The sequence below is a fragment of the Manis javanica genome, chromosome 1, assembly GCF_040802235.1.
Source record: "Manis javanica isolate MJ-LG chromosome 1, MJ_LKY, whole genome shotgun sequence".
Taxonomy (NCBI): Eukaryota; Metazoa; Chordata; class Mammalia; order Pholidota; family Manidae; genus Manis; species Manis javanica.
The window spans coordinates 153867520-153886504 of NC_133156.1; the positions used below are offsets into that span (position 1 = coordinate 153867520).

Genomic DNA, 18985 nt, shown 5'->3' on the forward strand with positions numbered 1-18985 from the left:
AAAAGGCCTAGGCCTATGTGCTGTCTTCCCTCCTTCAGATCTGACTAGGTAATTTTGCAAGCTGAGCAATTGACTTAGCATGCAGACCCAGCTGTAGACGGCATAGTAAAAGGCAGGTTTCTTTAGCAAATAGACAATATCTCAGCCCACCTTAGAAGCTGGGCACGCAGTCTTTTGATATGCGCCTGAACCAAGGTGCCAGTGTCCCAGAGAGAAATCAAGGCAGGAAATTATCTTTACTATTCAAGGACCTCTTGCCATCCTACTCCTTTTACTAACCCTTGGGCCCTGCATCATCAACAGGCTGGTCCAGATTCTCAGAGACCACATGGGGGCCGTCCAACTGATAGTCCTCCGTGCTCAATATAAGCCCTAGTAATCTTGTTACCTTTAGACCATGTATCCTCAATAAACTGATAACTTTTATTAAAGATAGAATTAATACAGTCCAGCTAATGGTGCTAAGACAACAGTATCAGCCTTTATCTCCTTACAACTGCAAAACCTTATTAGATAGACCCATGATTGGGTCCCTTCTTAGGATCCAGAGAAAGGGGGGAATGAAAGGGCAAGCTCCCAGATTCTATTTCAGCCAATTGGGACCCAGATCCTACCTCAGCCAATCAGGATGAGGATCCTATTTCACCCAATCAGAGCTTGGTCTCTCATCTCCAGTCAGCAAAGAGCTCACCCACCACCCTTAGACCCTGCCAATTGACCAGAGCCACGACCTATCACCCCACCAACTACCCCTAGATCCAGCCAATCAGCCAGAGCCATGACCATCACCCCACCAACTGCCCTAGAACCCCATAAAACCTTTGTGGTATTGAAACTCACTCTCTTTCTCTGGCATCTTGCCACTGTGATGGTGTAGATGAGAGATTGAGCTTGGGCTAGCTCAAATAAAGGCTCTTTGCTTTTGCATTGGTGTTGGCTCCCTGGTGGTCTTCTGGGAATCACGACTTCGAGCACAACACATAAATGGTAGGCCATTTACTGAAATAGATGACATGGGAGGCAATCATAAGGGTTCAGGTGTGAAATTAAGTAACTATTTTTGGCTTATAAATCTAGTGGTTCCTGTTAGCCATTCAGATAGAGATTTCAAGTAGGCGAGTTGGATCTGTGGTTGGAGACTTGTATGACAGCTGGAAATGCAAATCTGGACATCCTCAACAAATATATAAAAAATTTTAATGCTATTGTTGAAATTATATAAAGAGAAATGGTGATTAGTCAAGAGAGGGTCTATAAGAGTATTTAGTCTTTAATATTTAGATGTTGGACAGAGTAGGGACCACCTTGGGAGACTGGGAAGGAGCAGTCGAGTTGGTAGAAACCTGGAGAGTGAGCTGCCACAGAATCCCAGGGAATGGCCGGGTCACAGCAGTCAGCTGCACTGACACATGCAGATGGAGGTTATTGACTGACTTAGCAAAACAGACAAAAGGTTGGTGGGGCCCACACCCTGGTGGCAGTGAGTTTGGGTAATACTGGGATGTGATCAAGTGGAATCAGTTGATTATAGATAATTTTTCAAGACATTCAGCTGCATTAGAGAAGGAAAAAAGACCCTTTTCCCCTGTCCTCTTAGGGCCAGTAACTGGGTTCCAGAAAATTAAACTAACAGAAGACAGGTTAACAGGATCAAGTTTTTTCTTATGCATATTAGGGGCTTCACAGAAATTCAATGAAAACCCTGAAAATGTGATCAGGCCTGGAGGCTTATATATCATTTTAAGAAAGGGCAATAAATTTGTGTAGTGACAAGACAAAAGAAAAGGGCTTTGACGTTTTGGGGGCAGTAAATTGTGGGAAGGTAAATATTCAGAAAATTAATAAAAGACAGGGGTTAATTCCCTAAGTTCTATCTGTGCAAGCCCATTTCACTGTTGGCTTTTTGTTTTCTTCATGGCTATAAAACTCCCCTGGGAGAGAGGATTTATGGAAGTCCTTATTTCCCAGAATTTTCTACTCTTAGTCAGATAAGGGAAGCTACAGGAAGGCTTATTTCTACATGTGGTGATTCCCAGTTACCTTCACTCAAAATAATCCTATATGCCAAAGTGATACATTTTGGGATGGCATTTTCTGATCTCTTTCAGCTGTAGTCTGGGCCCAGGAAATGGGGTGATGACAGGGAAGAGTTGTAGAGTTAAGGAAGAGCTTATGTATTTTCTTCAAGGTGAGAGATATTGCACTACAATGGGAATAAACCAATAGAAAGAAAATGATGATGTAAGAAACAATAATAATAAGATGTGATGCATGAGTGAAATCATGAGAAGGCAAGAGGGGATTGTTTCCACCATGTCGTGAGGAATTATAGGCATATAAATAATTTTCCCTTGTTCCTGGAAAAGTTGAAGATGCAGGTGGCATGGTAGATTTGCGGAGGGCAGATAAAAAGTTCCCCTTTTGGTTGCTTCAGTTTTCTTGGTGGAAGGGAAGATTATCATCTGAAAAAGAGATATGTGTTTGGGGTAAGAAGAAAAGCTATGAAATCTTTGACTGGACTGTCAGGAAAGCAGTTGTACTACGGAAGTGCACGTGTTGTCAAATCATGATACTGCCCAGTAGGGGTTCCTTTGGCAAACAACTTTTCCTTGAAAAAACAACCTTGACCCTTTCAATCACCATTCCCTCTTCTCCTAAACCTTAGTCTGCTCTGTACCACTGCTCAACCATACCATTGCTTCTGCAGCAGAGGAATAGGAAGAAGGAGGGGAGATTAAGTGAAAATATAATTTCAGGACCCTTTGCATGATCTAGCATGAATGATATAATTTTTTTTAATTAACAGAAGAAAATAATAATTAATGCTACTCCCCTCCAATGTATTACTTGGCTTTAAATTCTATTAAATTAAATGATCCATACAAGTTAACCATTTTCTACATACATTTGTAAAATTTGGTCAGCCCATGTCCCACCTTGGTAAACATCACTTTTAAATAAACCAGGATAGTTGCAACAGGTCTGTAAAACTTATTTCTAATATATCTGTGTTAGAAAGGGAGGCCATGAGTGTGTTTCATATTGACTTTATTCATTCACTCAGTTATTCATTTTCTGCCGTGCACCATCATGCTGATAGGTACTAGGGTCATAATATTAGACAGTGTCTGCTTTTCAATAGCCTCAATGGCAAGGATATATAGACAGAGAAAATCCTATGTGACGGTGGATGTAATAAAAACAGAAAGACAAATGTGAGAGAAGGAGCTAGGACACAAAACCCGGCCTGATGGAGAGGGAGGGTTCCTCAGAAAAGGTGGGGAATGCGACATCTGACCTAGGCTTGAATGATGAGTGGGAGGGAGTCAGCCAGATGGACAGGCGGGAGAAGGCTATTCCAGGCACACAACCGAAGGACTCTTGAGAACATGGGAACATATGGGGGCAGGGCAGTTTGCCAGAATGCACAGTGATGGAGGACAAGCAATTAGGGGGAGACCAGATATGGGTAGAAGCCCATCCAGACTCACCAAGGAGGTTGGAGTATATCATCAAGACTATTTGGAGTGCTAAGCGTGATATGTATTAAAAGCCTCAGGAAACAGCATCTAGCAGATTAGCATTTTTGGTGCATGGTGTAGTAATCAAGGAAGACCATCTATCAGTAACATTTGTGTCTATTTACTCAGGTTTTGAAATGACCATAGAACCTATCTAGCCAACTTGCCATTAGAGTTTTATTCCATTTGAAGCTTTGTGAGATCATTTTAGAAGAAAAACAATGCACACAGGACTGCATGTTGAAAACATAGCCCAGATTTATCAGTTTAGGATGGCACTTAATGTGTCATAGATGGGTGAACTAAGTAAGATGAAGCTAACATCATTAGAAAATGTTTGCATATTTTAAAACACAGCTACAATAAAAGTGTCTAAGGAAAATCACTGGGTTTGTCCATTTTAAGTGTTCTAAGTGGGATCTAAAGCGCCCCATGCAGCTAGGAATGGCTTTCACCATACAATGGCTGCACGCAGATGCACGGCCTTGTGCTGCCATCTCCCAGTAATGCGTGGTGTGGAGTGCAGCAACCACTCCGTCTTTGTGTTGGCTGCTGATACCATTAAAGACAGCTTTTCTGTGAGCCTAAACTGTTTTCTGTCGTTGCCCACAACCCCTCCCCAAACGCACACACACACTGCTGCCATTTGCCAGTTCAGGCTAACCTTTTTGGATCTGCTATCTGGAGGAAGATACCATCAGCAACATTAGCCATTAGCCAATTTTCTGCTTAATAAACCTCCCTGATCTCTCCCCAACCAAATGGTGTCTCTGGTTTCATACATGCCATTTTCTCTTACGATAAGTTTATGACACAGGTGAACTTCCTTGTGTGGAAATAAACAAGATAATGTCTTTTTGCATCAGCTTGCTGAGGAGAAACCATAAGTTACTTTCAAGAGGATTTGAATAATAACCTTAATAAATAGCTATAAGCAGCTTTCATACAATTTCTAAGAGGAGGTTTCAGTAACCCAGTTTCTAACTTATATTGACTTGGTTGTCCAATTCTTCTGTGTCTAACCTAGTATTTGGTTGCTAGTCTAGTTTCTGCAATTTTGACAACCAAAGTTGTCATCTTGTGATTGGTCAGAGAATGTGCTTGTGGGATGGTACTGAGTTCAAGAATAAGGCATGAATATTATATGCGCACCAACTGTGGCTTATATTTTGGGTTAATTAGTGCAACTTTGTAAGCTTTACTTCTATCTTCTGTAAAAAGGGGTGAGACTGCCTTGCTGCCTGAACTGTTTATACTCACATTGTTTCTGTTGCTACATGTGTCTTTTGTTTTACCCTCCAGCAGCCAGCTCTCCAGACACCAAGTGGATGTCCTACAATTCAGTTCAACTCCGGCACTAACTATTCAGACTCAGTACACACCCCACGGTTAAGGGCTCAGTCCCACAGGTGCCACTATTTCAGATGTCGGTTGCCGCCTGTTTTTCTGATCAATTGGCTATAGACTGAGGGTTTCTGTGACCACTTTCTCAGTGTTGATAATTTGATAAATGGCTTGTAGAACTTAGGAAAATGGTTTTCTTATAATTGCCAGTGTATTATAAAGGATACAATTCAGGAACAGACAACTGGAAAGATACGTAGGGCACCTGTGTACAGATACAGGGGAAGGGAGTTTCCATGCCCTCTCTGGGTGCACCACCCTCCCTGGTCCTTAACATGTTCACCAACCCAGAAGCTTTCCAAATCTTATTTAAGAACTTTCATAGAGCTCAAACTAGAGACCTCCTCCTACCCCTTGAAGGTGGTAGGTGGGGTTGAAATTTCCAACGTTCTCATCACTTGGTCCTAAGACCATCATGAGGCTATCTAGGGGCCCAGCCTGTCACCGCATTAGCATAAACTCAGGTGTGATGGATAGGGGCTCATTATAAATACCAAAGGCACTCAGGAAATATCAAGGGTTTTAGGAATAATGTGCCAGGGACAAAAAACAAATACAGTTTTGTATTGTATCATACTTCCCCATAGCACTACAGAGAATATTAAATAAGCACTCTGTTGGAGAGTTTTATAACATCTAAAGTGACAGATGATGTAAATATTTAGAATATTTTCAATAATAAAAATGTATATGTTATACTAGTGTAAATGTAACTCTGCTCCATTATCAAGTTGACTGATTCTAATGAACAGAAGGTTTTGGTTTTAATTATTCTTATCTGATATTTATTTCTGTTCTCTTCTCTGATCATTTGGGAGAAAATACTATCAAATATTTCCCCTAAAACTTGAATTTACTCATGTTTAAGGTAGTTGTAATAGCCAATAACACATTATTCCCAGACAAATAATTACCAATGAACTCCATCAATCAATGGCCTTCCAAAGACCAACAGCCTTCAGGACCTCCATTCCAGGGATTGATGATCCAATCATGGCAAGTGATTAATATGTCTGGTTATAAAGAAATTAAAAATGTGAGTAGTTCTGCATGTGGATCATCATACCTCACACTTCAGTGTGATGGGGTAAATAGGTAAATATCCAGAAATCTTATCAAATGTTCAGTTATTTGAAGAAACTTGGGGTATTTTTATTGGTATGATTTTGTTTGTTTGGTGTGTATAGCCTCTTTTAGTCTCTGCATAAGATATACAAGATTATGAAAGCCAGCATAAAGTCATTTCCTTTCTGCCTCATTACTAAATTCCTGAAATCTTTATCTGTTTCATTTTGGGTGTGTGGGAGTTTTATTATTATTATTATTTTTGAGAATCAGCATTCTTAGCTAAGGATTATAACAATTTCAAAGTGCTTCATGTAAAAGAGTTGTTCTGACTGAAAGATACACCCATTTTAGCCATACATTTAGAAGAATCCACTTTTTTGGGGGGGAATTGCTTTTCATTCCTTAATTTTCTGTTAGACCTACCAAGACCTTGACATACACATCTTGAAGTGGCACAGTTTGTATTTGCTCACAGTTTCCCACTGAATGATTCTGTAGGAGCCTGTGTTTTTTTTTTCTGTTCCTCAAGGTCGCCAGCTGACCCAAGATAGTCACAGAAGCAGAATCCACCTTCTCATTCCTTTTGACACTCCACTGGCCCCAGATATCCATTAACTCATTTTACCCCCACCCCCCCTCCACTAGTCACGTTTGTCTTCCTTCTCTATTCGCCCTTTACTAGGGAAAGTTGCACTTCCCTGATATATTTCTGTTTTCCATTTTAGCTTTCAGGAAAAACAGTGGTACTCCTGGATGTCTCTGATTGGCCTTTTCTGCCTCCGGACTTCTCTACCTAATGAAACCCTTGATTCCAACTCCTCTGACTGTGAGGGGACCACCCAGCAGATTGCCTCCCATGACCTGCAGAGAGACATGGACTAGGAGTCACAGATGCAGAAAACACAAACTCTCACCTGTTACTTCCAGCAGCCAACGAGCTGTGGGACTATGAGTAAGTCATTTACCCTGCTTGAGCTTCAGCCAGCTTATGTTTAAAATAAAAGTTGGATTCTAAGGGCCCTTTAGACTCTTCCCTTGTAGGGTTTAAATGCCTAGAAAAATTATATGATTCAGACAAATGTTCACTAAGGGCCTCCTGAGATTACTGGTCTCTGTCTTTACTTGTAACACCAGAAATGTCTGAGTCATAAATGTCCACAAAGTTAAGGGTCTGAACATTAACCTTCTGAAATAACAGCCTCAAGCTGTGTGGATTTCCATAGACTACCAACTGTTTAGATCAAGAACTGTTCCGTAATTCACAGCATTGTCAGACTCAGCCTGGATCAGATTCTGTAAAATATTTCAGTCAATTATGAATAAGCAGTTGAGGGAACTCCTAAATAGACCCAGGGCAGTACATGCTGAAAAAATGCAATATACACGAAAATCTTTCAATGAAGAATTGGATCTAAATTTTAAACTAGAGAAATAATAGAATCTTTAAATAAAGAGGCTTCATTGCAGACAAAAACAATTTGTTAATGGAAAAAGCAACTTTTGAGTTGGGAAAAATCCACTTATTTAGAGAATTTTCTGTTATTTCCATATGTTATGTATGTATCTGAAAGTTTTATTTTTTTTAATATTCTTCTGATTTGCAATTGAAAATCTCTCCTAGAGTTTCACATCCCTCCTTTTCACCTCTCATTTCCAAAGATGTCTGGATTGAATATAAGTTCTTCAGCTATAACTAAACTCCACAAACATTAATGGTTCTCCTCATCCCTGGAATATTTATCTATCTATCTATCTATCTATCTATAATATGTGTAAATATATAGAGATATATATGTTCAAATATTCATTGAATAGCTGTGTATAAATTTTTTCAGGGCTATTCAACGAAGCATTTTTTTGACACTGAGAAACATTGCCAAGGACTCTGGATGCTAATAAATAGAGTAATTCAGTAACTTTGTTGCACTATGTGCTAATAAAATAATTTGAAAAAAGACAAAGAATGTACCATATTCCACAAACTGATACAGAATGATTTTGGGTTGTAATTTTTAAAGTAAAGCACAGTGCAAAAGAGCATCTTTAGTATGTTACCATTCATTTTAATAATGTAAGGAAGTATATGCACTTATTTATTCATTTATGCATGAGGAAACGCAGGAAGAATAAACCAAAAATGAGTGCAATTAGTTATTACTGAACAGTACTGGATATTTTGATATATGTATGGTGGGAAAAAATGAATCCTGACTGGACAACCACATGCAAAAAAATGAAACTAGACACAAACATTACACCTTTCACAAAAATTAATTCAAAAGAGATTGTAGACAGGGACTCTTTTGTCCCCTCCTGGAGTGAGCCAGGAGGTCTGTCCTCTTCCTTTATTTCTAAATAAAAGCCTCTCCCTGGCTCTTCTACCTTGGGTGTTTGCTAAGTTCATTCTTTGTCTCTGCAAACAAGAACCCCGGCATCATTTTTGGGGACTCGTCTGGGATAACTTCAGAGGTGAGTATCAGCATCCAAGCCTGCCTTTTCTTTCACTGTCCTTATAGAAGGAAGCCATCTGTGGCTCACAACATGGGACACTTGTCAACCACTTAAATGGGACTAGCCTGGCTGCCGACCTCAAAATCTCGAGTGACGGGTTCCCCTCCCTCAGTGGATCCCCCTTCTCCCTTGGGAGCTGGGAAAGTCACCTGAGTGGAGGCCAGGACTCCCCTTCAGAGGCATCTCCCTGGATGCGAGGGACTGAGGAAGGCCGTGGGCAAGTGCGAGAGCCTAGGCTGAGGCTACACTTCAGCAGCTTCTCAAAGGCCCACGTGTCTGTAATCAGACCCCGACAGCCCGACTGGGTATCCATGAGGCGTGTCTCTCTTTCTCTGTCTGACTTTCAGCCTGTTTTTTCAGGCCACCCTTGACCTCTGAGTGAGGCAGGGTGCTCTTTACTTCCTTTACACCCTCTATGTGGGCCTCTAAGTTCATCAGTTTCATGGAACCCGATGATCACTACCGTAAGGTGGGAGATCTATGCTTCACTCTTACTCTTGACTAAATGCTGTTTTCATAAAAATATGTCTGGGCACCCATTAGCCACTTAAAAGATGATTCATGTCAGTCACCAGTCTTAAGTCTCAGGTAAAAGGTTTCCTGGTGTTTGCTGCTCCTTGATCCCCCGCCTCTAGATGGGAATGTTGGAGAGTGACTGAGCCTACCTCCCACTTTCCTATCCTAATCTGCGGACTCCTAGTAGACAGTGGCCCTTGGATCCCCACTCCGGCTGATTGATCTGATAGTGCCGAGTGAACCTCCAGCTAGGCTGCTGCCTATGTGAGAGTTGCAGATGACCCCTGACCTCTTTATCTGACATGTCATATTTCTTACAGTGGGTGACTAGCAGGATAATTCCCTGGCAGTGGCAGAAACTGGTGTTTGAAAGTATAGACCCCCCCTTCATAACTGTCCATGGCAGCCTCTGTCTGAATTTTATCTTTGGCCTTAGAATAAGCTCCCCTGCTCCTCATTCAAAGCACTCCTCTTGGGGCTGTACCGCTTTCTCCTGGGTAGTGTAAATGAGATTTGTGAAGTAGTCAAGCTGAAAACTGAGCCCAACATATAGATGGCTCTATTCTATTGACCTCCCTTCCTTAAAGGCAGTCCTCCTGGGGCTGTGGCATTTCCTTTTCTGCAGCCCCAGGGAAGTGAAACACGCTTGTGACTCTAACTGACCACGGCTCTGGCAGCGAGAGGTCACACAGTCCCTGCATTTACTGGACAGGCAGGGGCCTATCAAAGAATGATCCCAAGTGTACTATGCTAAAGCCTGTGCAGAAGAAATTAGGGTCTGGATTAGAACTCCCAAAAGATGTAAAGTAAGAGCACACTAAATCCAGAGCTCTGAGGCAACTCATGCTTAGTGGGAAGGCAAGAGGGAGATCAAGGCAAGGTGCAGGCCATGCTGGTAAGGAGTGGTTAAGTCCAGTAGGCCTGACAGAGGGGGTGATTGACCACTGTCACCCAGGCTCCAAGGCGAGGGGACGCCCTCACAGAGAAAAGGCCAGATGGGAGCTCCCTCTTCATGTTTAAAGCCAGACACACCTCTGGCATGCATTCTGAAGAATTTGGAGGAATTTGATCCCCAAACCCTGTAAAAGTAGTGCCTTATCTTCTGCATATAAGCCTGGCCTCAATACAAACTCTCTGATTAGAGAGGCTTGGCCCCTGAGGGAAATACACAATATAATAAGGTTATGCAGCTAAATTTATTTTGCCATAGGGAAACAAAATGGTCAAAAGTCCTGCAGACTACTACAATATAAAACTCTTTTTCTAAATCCTTTTATTGGAAATCTATTCCACTTATTGGGTTCATCATTATCCTCAAAAATTGGGAGATTTTTAAACTAGACTCCTTGAAAGAGAAGGATTTATCTTTTGCAATACAGCCTGGCTTAAATCTTTCAAAAGAAAAAAATGCTTAAAGAGAGGGTTGACTTTGTAATGTTTAGGGAAGGTTTTGGTTGTTAAGAACGAGTGAACTAAATAAGTGTAGTAACTGAATTTCTTGGTTACAAGGATGTTGGGTTAAGAATATCCACACAAAGCAAACTTCCCAAGCCTCCAACATCAATGGATTAGTAGTGTTTTTCACTGGTATAATCACCTAGCCTCCATTTTTATACCATGTCTTGGTTTAGGAGATATAATTTGGCATACCAAATCCTTAACTAATTTTACTCAAAAGGCCTCATACTGAAGTTTAATGCACCAAGCAGTTATACAAAATAGAATGTTACTAGACATCTTAACAGCAGCACAGGGTGGGACCTGTGCTGTAATTAAAGTTGAGTGTTGTGTATACATTCCAAATTATTCACAAAATGTCTCTGATTCACTCCAGGACCTCTGAAAGCAAGTCCAAACTATGTAAGGCCTAGAAATCCCATCGACTACTATGATATGGAGCTAGTTTTCTAAATCCTTTTGGAGTCATAAAACTGCAAATGTGTATGGAAATGGAGCCCAGGATGAAAATGCCCATCTTCCAAGGCCTCTTGGCCAACCACTGATGGAGACCTAGCTACACCCTTTACTGCACCCCCACTCAGCATGAAGCAGCCAGAGCGGTCATCGCCCCCTTTCCCTAGCAGCAGCTAGGGTCTCCATCTGTAGAGGGGGGAATGAGACAGGGACCACGGGCTTAGACACAATAGGCTGAGGGCATTCGGGAAAACAAAGCAAGATAATCTATTGTAGGATTTGCTTCGGCCTGCTGAGGGGCCCCCCTTATTTTTTTTACTTTACCAGGTGCTGCTTTCCTTACTCCAGCCCTACACAAGTGATTTTCAACCTGGGCAATTTAACAAGCAAGCCCAAAACAACATATTAAAAACAGGAAGGATTCCATCTTGAAGATAGGATTGCATTTTAAAACCCAGTTAGTTAAAAAGTAAGTTTCTTAACATACTCCTTAACAAACAGACAATAACTCAGCCCACCTTGGGAGCAAAGCAGGCATTTTGAGTGATATGCTCCCAGACCAGGAAGCTGCTATCCTGGGAGGAAATCAGAGCAGTAAATTTCTTGTAAATAACCCAGGAGACTAATAAGAAACTTAATGTCTCTTCAAAGATAAACATTTTGGGACACTTAGCAGGTGTGCATCCCTAGCCCTTTGTCTCTCAACTGCCTAGGAAACCTCTAGGCAACACACCACCACAGACTTTCTTGTCCCCTCCTGGCCTGAGCCAGGAGCTCTGTCCTCTCACTTTATCTCTAAATAAAAGTCTTTCACTTGCTCTCCTGAAAAAAACAAACAACAACAACAAATAGATTATAGACTTAAAATTATAGAACTCCTAGAAAGTAACATGAGAGAAAAATCTACATGCCTTGGGTTTGACAATGACTTTTAAGGTAATACTGAAGTATGATTCATGATTGCTGTTCAGGGAATGAATGACAAGCTATAGGCCAGGTGAAAACTCTCTTCAAAATGCATATTTTATAAATATGAGAGTGGTAAAATATAAAAATAAGATTTAAAACTCAATAATAAAGAAACCAAACAACCAAAATTTTTAAATGGACAAAATACCTGAAGAGATACCTCATTGAAGAAGATATGCAGATGGTAACAAACATATCTAAAGATGTCCAACAGCATGTCATCCAGAAACTGTGAATTAAAGTAACAAGATACTTCTTCGTGATTACTACTAGACTGGCTAAAATCTAGAACATGGACAACACCAAATCTGAGCCAAGATGTGGAGCCGCAGGAACTCTCATTTATTGCTGATGGGAGTACAAAATGGTACAGCCACCTTGGAAAAGAGGTTCTTATAAAACTAAGCAAAATCTTACCATATGATTAGCAATTGGACTTCTTTATATTTACCCAAAGGAGTTGAGACCCTGTGTCCATAAAAACCCTGCACAGGAATGTTTACAGCAGCTTTATTCATCAGTGCTGCAAGTGGAAGCAACCAAGATGTCCTTTAATAGTGAACATGGATAAACAAGCTGTGACACATGCATACATACAATAGTATTCAGTGATTGAAAGAAATGAGCAATCAAGCTACAAAAAAAAAAATGGAAGAGACTTACATGTATTTTGCTAAGTCTATCTTAGAAGGCAACATACTGTGCAATTCCCAACTATATTACTTTATGAAAAAGACAAAAGTAGGAACATAGCAAAAAATCAATAGTTCCAAGGAGTTCAGAAGGAAACAGGGAGGAAGCAACAATTAGGTGAAGCTCAGGGGAGTTTTAGGGCAGTGCAGCTATTCTCTCTGTTACTGTAATGATGGATTCACATACATCTGTCAAATCCATAGCATGCATGACACCAGGGTGATCCCTAATGTGTACTATAGACCTGTTAATAATTTTGTATCATTATCATTATGATATTATTTCAAAATTGCATTGGATCATTAGTTGTAACAAATGTGCCACATTAATGAAAGATGTGAATAATAGGAAAGTGAAACACACATTACTGGTGAGACTGTAAAATGGTGCAGCCACACGGGAAACACTTCACCAGTTCCTCAAATATTAAACCTAGAATTACCAATGTATTAGTTTGTATGGCTGCCATAACAAAGTACCTTAGACTGGGTGCCTGAAGCAACAGAATCTTACTCTCTCACAGTTCTGGAAGCTGGTAGTCCTAGATCAAGGTGTTCACAGGACAAAGCTCTTCCAGGCCCCGACCCCAGCTTTTGATGGTTGGCCAGCAATCTTCTATGTTACTTGGTTTGCAGACACATTGCTACAGTCTTTGCATTCTTGTTCATGTGGCATTCTCACCACATGCCTGTGTCCAAATTTCCCATGTATGTGGACACTAGTGCCCTTGAATTAGGGGCCCACCCTATCCCAGTATGACTTCGTCCTTACTAATTACAACTGCAATGACCGTATTTCTAAAGAAGGTCACATTCTAACTTACGGGGGTTTAGGACTTGCACATGTGAATTTTAAGGGGATATAATTCAATCCCTAACACTATGCAATCCAGCAATTTCATTCCTAGGCGTAGGCCAATCCAAGAAGTATACCCATGAAAGCACACATTTATATAAAATTTGTCCATGAATATTTAGAGTAGCATTATTCAAAATAGCCAAGAGGTATAAATGATCTAAATGTCTACCAATTGATGAATATATTAAACAATATGGTGTAGCAATACAATTGAATATTATTCAACCATAAAAAATGAAATCTTGATACATGCTAGCAAATGAATGTACTTTGCAAACATTTTCTAACTATAAGAAGCCAGATACCAAAGGCCTCCTAATGACCTACTCCATTTTTTGTGAAATGTCCAGAATAGGAAAATGCATGAAGATAGTGAATAAACTTGTTATAGGACGGGAGGTGGGGGAGTAGGGAGTGACAGTAATGAGTTTGGATTACTTTCTGGGGCCTGAAAATGTTCTGGAATCAGAGAATGGAGATGGTTGTACAACCTTGTGAATATACATACTTTCTTTATTAGCTTCTTTCTCTTCTAACCTTATGCTCAATCTCCATTAAATTTAAACCAGACTTGGTAAGATCCTGCCTGAACCCTAACAGGTTTGGTAGAAAAAAATTCATTTTTTTAAATGGTAAAAACAAGTTCTGGAGTTTCAACACCTAGGTATCCCACAGACAATATAACTTTTCTTCCAGAGGCTAGGTTTTTACAGCTGCTTATTCCCAGAAAGTTGGTGTCAGTTCCCTTAAGCTGAGTCATCGGAACGCCCCTCCCATGAAACACGTTGCCTTTTTTATTCCTTGTGGCCAGAAAGAACACACTTCTTGGAGTAGGTAAGTGGGTGTTCCAAAGAAACTAGTACAGGGTTCGGCCTTTGGTTCTATGATCTGGGGGAGGACGGAAGGAAGCAGGCTGCCTTCTGCTGGGCACTGTCAGTCAGCATGCGCGATTCTATGACTGGAGTCAAGGAACAACAGGCATGTCCCTCTGAAAAGAGGAGGGTGTTTGGGATTTTGTAGATTGCACAGTGACTTGTTTTTGCCAGTAACTCGGCAAAATTATGAGGCCTCGTTTTATCTCATTTTATGTAAGTCTCAGGGTAATCTAATCTGAGGCTGATATTCAGTATCTGACGCTATTTTCAACATGAGAGCAAAACGGTCAGGCTATGAGTGTTTGATCAGTTCAGGGTAGTGGGTCTGGTATTTTCTTTCTTACTAGAAATCCGTAAAATAGAGAACACAAGAATAGAGGACATTCTTGTCTCACAACCCATAGGTGCAAACCTGACTGGGTAACAGTGTAACTTTGACTGTTTCTTGATTTTTCTATGGCCCAATTTCTCATTTAAAAATGGGTAAAACAGGAGTTCTTCCTGCCTGAGTTGTCCTAGGTTTTAAATGAAATATGCACATAAAGCATTGGGCTCAGTGCCTGGCACATAATAACTACTCAATACGTATTGACTCTTACCAGTTCATCACCGTCATTTTTATTATCTGCTTTGTTCATTCAAACAACTACTGACCCCTTCAGCATATGGATGGCCATTATTGATAAGTATTCCCAATTGATAGAGTAAAATTGGTTGTAATTTTTATTGTTATAAACAATGCTATAGGGACATCTAAATATATCTATGTCTCTTCATCAACACTTGTGCATTTCTCTAGAATGTATTCCTATAAAGGAAATTGATGTTTACAAATATATTTGTACATATCTGATTTTACTAATTTCTGCCCTATTGCCTTGCATAGAAGCTTTACCAATTCATATTTGCAATTATTTCTGAGAATATTCTTTTCTCCATCCTCTTGCCAACATTGGATAGCATCTGTACCTACCATTTATTTTTGCTAACAGTTAAACTCTTGAGAGATTTACTCACATAAGTTTACAATATGGCCTAACCTAAGTGGTATTCTGGAAAAGCTGACATAAATCTGATTTTTTCTCTGCCAGATTTTATTACTTCTCTGTTCTCTTACATAATCTGAGGCAAGAGCAGTGCAAATATATCACTCTTACTTGGGTTTCCACATTTTTCTGGGGTTTGAGGGTGAGAGGCTGGTTCACAGAAGAGATTTGAGGCTGGGTTTGCCTGACTTCCACTGGTAGAAAGCCCAGGCTGCACAGAACTGGGCACCCACTCACCCTGAGGAGGAAGGGCTCCATGATGGGGCTTGAGAAGATAAACATTGGAAAACAGAAATATTTAAGTTTAAATTTTTGATGGAATAAGAATATAAAATTAGATCTTTCTTTCTAGTCAAAATAAGAGGAGAGATTACTTTCAAAGGACTTTGGGGGAGCTTAAGAAAGGAGCTATTCTATCACTTTCCTTAAACTGGCCACCTACACTCGTAACTCGGTATAAAACCTTGTTGGGCAAGCTCAGGAGAATAAGGAGTGAGAAAGGTCTGCCACAGGACATAGAGAGATGGTGGGTTCACAGACAATGTCACATGGAGTTAAGTGTTATGCCGTCTTTATTCTTTCAGAAATTTGGTTGGTGACATTAAGAAGACATTCCTTCAACATCTGGAATGCCCTTCATAGTGTCCTTGATGTCCCAAGGGCTTGGCAATGGTCACATGAAGGTGAGCATGAGATTTCTAATGGGCCTCTTGGGTTTTTTTTTGCTCTTACAGGGATTAACATAGATGTTTCTGAAAGTTAAAACATCTGGAGAATAGAGATACACATCTGAATTTGTTCCTTATTGTCACATATTAACAGATTACAAAAACAGTGGTTTTGAAGAACACACATTTGCTATCTCACAGTTTTCTAGATCAGAAGTCTGGAATGACATGGCTGGGTACCCTACCCACAAAACTGGTTGATATGTCCTCTCTGCCTGAATAGATCTGACATTGGCCATGCCGCGGTTCTGTCTCCATCAGGGGCTGCCCCATGACCTCATGCCCCTCCGGATCCTCTGTATTGACCTGATTTCAGTCAGTCATGATTTCTTCCAACTCCCCCAGGTGGCTTAGGAGAAACCCTAGAACTGATCTCTCAGCCATTTCTTTTCTCCAGGAGGAGAGTAAAATTACAGGTCTTTATAAGAAAATGACCCATATGACAGCTAAGATTCCCCAACATTTAAGGTAGAGGAGAAACTTTAAAAGACAGTGGAGGTACTAAAAGCCCAGCCTAGGGAAGCAGGGTCCTCTTTGTGTCCCTCAACATGTAGGCACCCTTCCTGGAATAGGAACATTCAGTTTGATAGAACTGTACAAGGCTGGCTCTGAAGGCCAAACAGGAATGCTTTCCCAGGATCGGTCCTCTCCTCATGAGATCTGTGACCTTGGGAGATTTTGCAATCTTCCTGCACTTTTTTTTCCTAATAAGGAAAATGACAAAGCTAACTAATAAGATAGTTCATAGGATTAAATGTGGTCACTTGAATGATAATAGACACCAAGAATATATTTGCTTTGAGTCCTCCATTACCCACTCTAAATTTCTAGACAGAAAACAATAGGCAGAGAACATATAAGATGTTCTACAATAAATATTCTCCCACCATTTCTGGAAAGAAGTCACATATATAGTAAAAAGAACTGGAGAGGAACAAGAGCCTTTTGAACAGCCATCCCCAAACCCTGAAGCAGGGCTAGTTTCCATCTAAGACCACAGGTGAAAGTCTTGACCAGGTCCAACCCCTGCAGCCTTCCCTGTCTGGAATGAAACGAAGAAGTCCACTATAGTTTTAGAACCTGGACTCCCACATGTTCCCAGAAAGACTCAATCAATTGTTCAACTCTTTGTCAAAATATTAAAACCAGGAGAGGTCAGGGCCAAGCTGAACCACATGGCTAGAACTCTCACCCAAATTGAAGGCAAGATATTAATAAATAGCATCCCCCGGATCTCTGTTATAGCATATGGATGCTCCACTGGCTTGGGAGGCAGGCCTGTGAACACCAGTCAGGAAGGATATGCATCAATTTATGGGAAACAAGATTCAAAAATCTCCCCATACCCCAAAGACACAGGAAATTTCTTCAAAGCGATGTGTTGAAGAAAAGAAAGCATAAATCGTTGTGATCTTTATTAGGTAATGGTATCTTATATATGACTGTTAAAGGAAAAACAGCTAATGAATACACAAACTGAGCTTCCTAAATATTAAAATATTTTGTGCTTCAAAAAATGCTAACAAAGAAGTGAAAATGACAACCCACAAAATCAAAGAAAATAGTTGCAAAAACATAATCTGAAAGGTGTCTAGTGTTCAGAATACACAAACTTGGAAAGAGCTCTTGTTGGACTAAAGAAAATCCCTAAGTGTCCATATGAGATGCTGTGTACAGTGACACAGAAACGACAAAGGAACCCACACCTGGAGAAGGGAAAGTTTAGGGGCAGGGATGTCAAATGTGGCTTATTTTTAATGAAAAGCCAGCGTGCTGGCCCCCTGAGGGAGGAGAAGCCAACAGAACACAGGGATGCAGCAGGGAGAATACTGAGGGAGTCAGGACAGAAAACATTTTTTGAAATTAGTTTTTCATCTTCTTAGTATTACTCTCTTTTGGTCCTATGCTTTTTAAGAATATTGGAGAAGACTCAAAGAAGAATACTGGGAGAGTCTAAAAGTCTGATGTCTTTCACTCATGGAAAAGCCTTAAGATCTGTTTTAATTTAAAGACAAGGTAGGACGACACAATGACAGTGCTTACAAATAAACCTTGTTGGGAGACCATCCCTGTCTTGATGATTTTGTATACACACAAGAATGAACACTGGGAACTACAGTCAAATGTGTTTTGGAAGGAGATAGGCTGGAAGCAGCGCAAGGTTAGCCAAGCATGGAAGTGGCTGCTGTGGGGTGGGGCCCACCTGTGGTGACCGCCCAAAGACACCCATCAGCCTTGCAGGTCAGTGCAGTCTAGGCCCCTGGGAGGCAGTGGCTCCCAAGATTCTGTGGCACCGCCCACCTTCAAATTCTATTATTGCAACTGTAGACTGTTAGCTTGGCACTGCCCCTCACCACTCTGCCCGAGTCTGAGCTGTGGGCGGAGCCTTCAGCTCTGAGCTCTGGCATCTTGACCCTTGTTTTTGCAGTTACCGACTGTTACGGATCCCATGGTGTTGATCAGCCTGTTCCCAACATGAAGTGAAGAATCCCAGCTTTTGTCATCTCTTAGTCCTGAAGAATCCTATTTGATTTCGCTTGTTTTTAGTCCCTCATAAGTTTGGCTTTGTTCTCCCCAGCCCATGGCCTTAGGACTTCTGCTACATGTCACCAAGGCAGAATCTCTGGAGCCCTTGTCTGATCCAAGCACAGAAATTAGCCTCTGGGAAGGCAACCAGGATCTTCAATCCCAGCTGGCAAAGTGCAAGCAGGAACTGCGAGACCTCAGGGAGAAATTCCTTATGACCAGAGCTACTGCCTGCTCCTTGGCCAACCAGCTGAAGAAACACAGCGATTCCTCCAGGGCCATGGTCACCACGGTGAGGAGCGACCCCTGTCTCCCCTCTAAGAGACTCAAACCTCCGCAGGCTTTGTCTTCTATTC

The 18985-nt window shown here is 41.0% G+C and overlaps 1 protein-coding gene across 1 annotated transcript in view; it reads left to right on the top strand.

The window, feature by feature from the left end:
• LOC118971883 (NBPF family member NBPF1-like) overlaps positions 1–18985 on the top strand; it is a 40496-nt gene that overhangs the window by 19159 nt on the left and 2352 nt on the right. Inside the window, exons 2-4 of the mRNA XM_073235961.1 lie at positions 6719–6945; positions 15960–16058; positions 18682–18921. Of these exons, the coding sequence (XP_073092062.1) occupies positions 16005–16058; positions 18682–18921 (294 nt within the window). The 5' untranslated portion in view covers positions 6719–6945; positions 15960–16004. The remainder of the gene's footprint in view (positions 1–6718; positions 6946–15959; positions 16059–18681; positions 18922–18985) is intronic.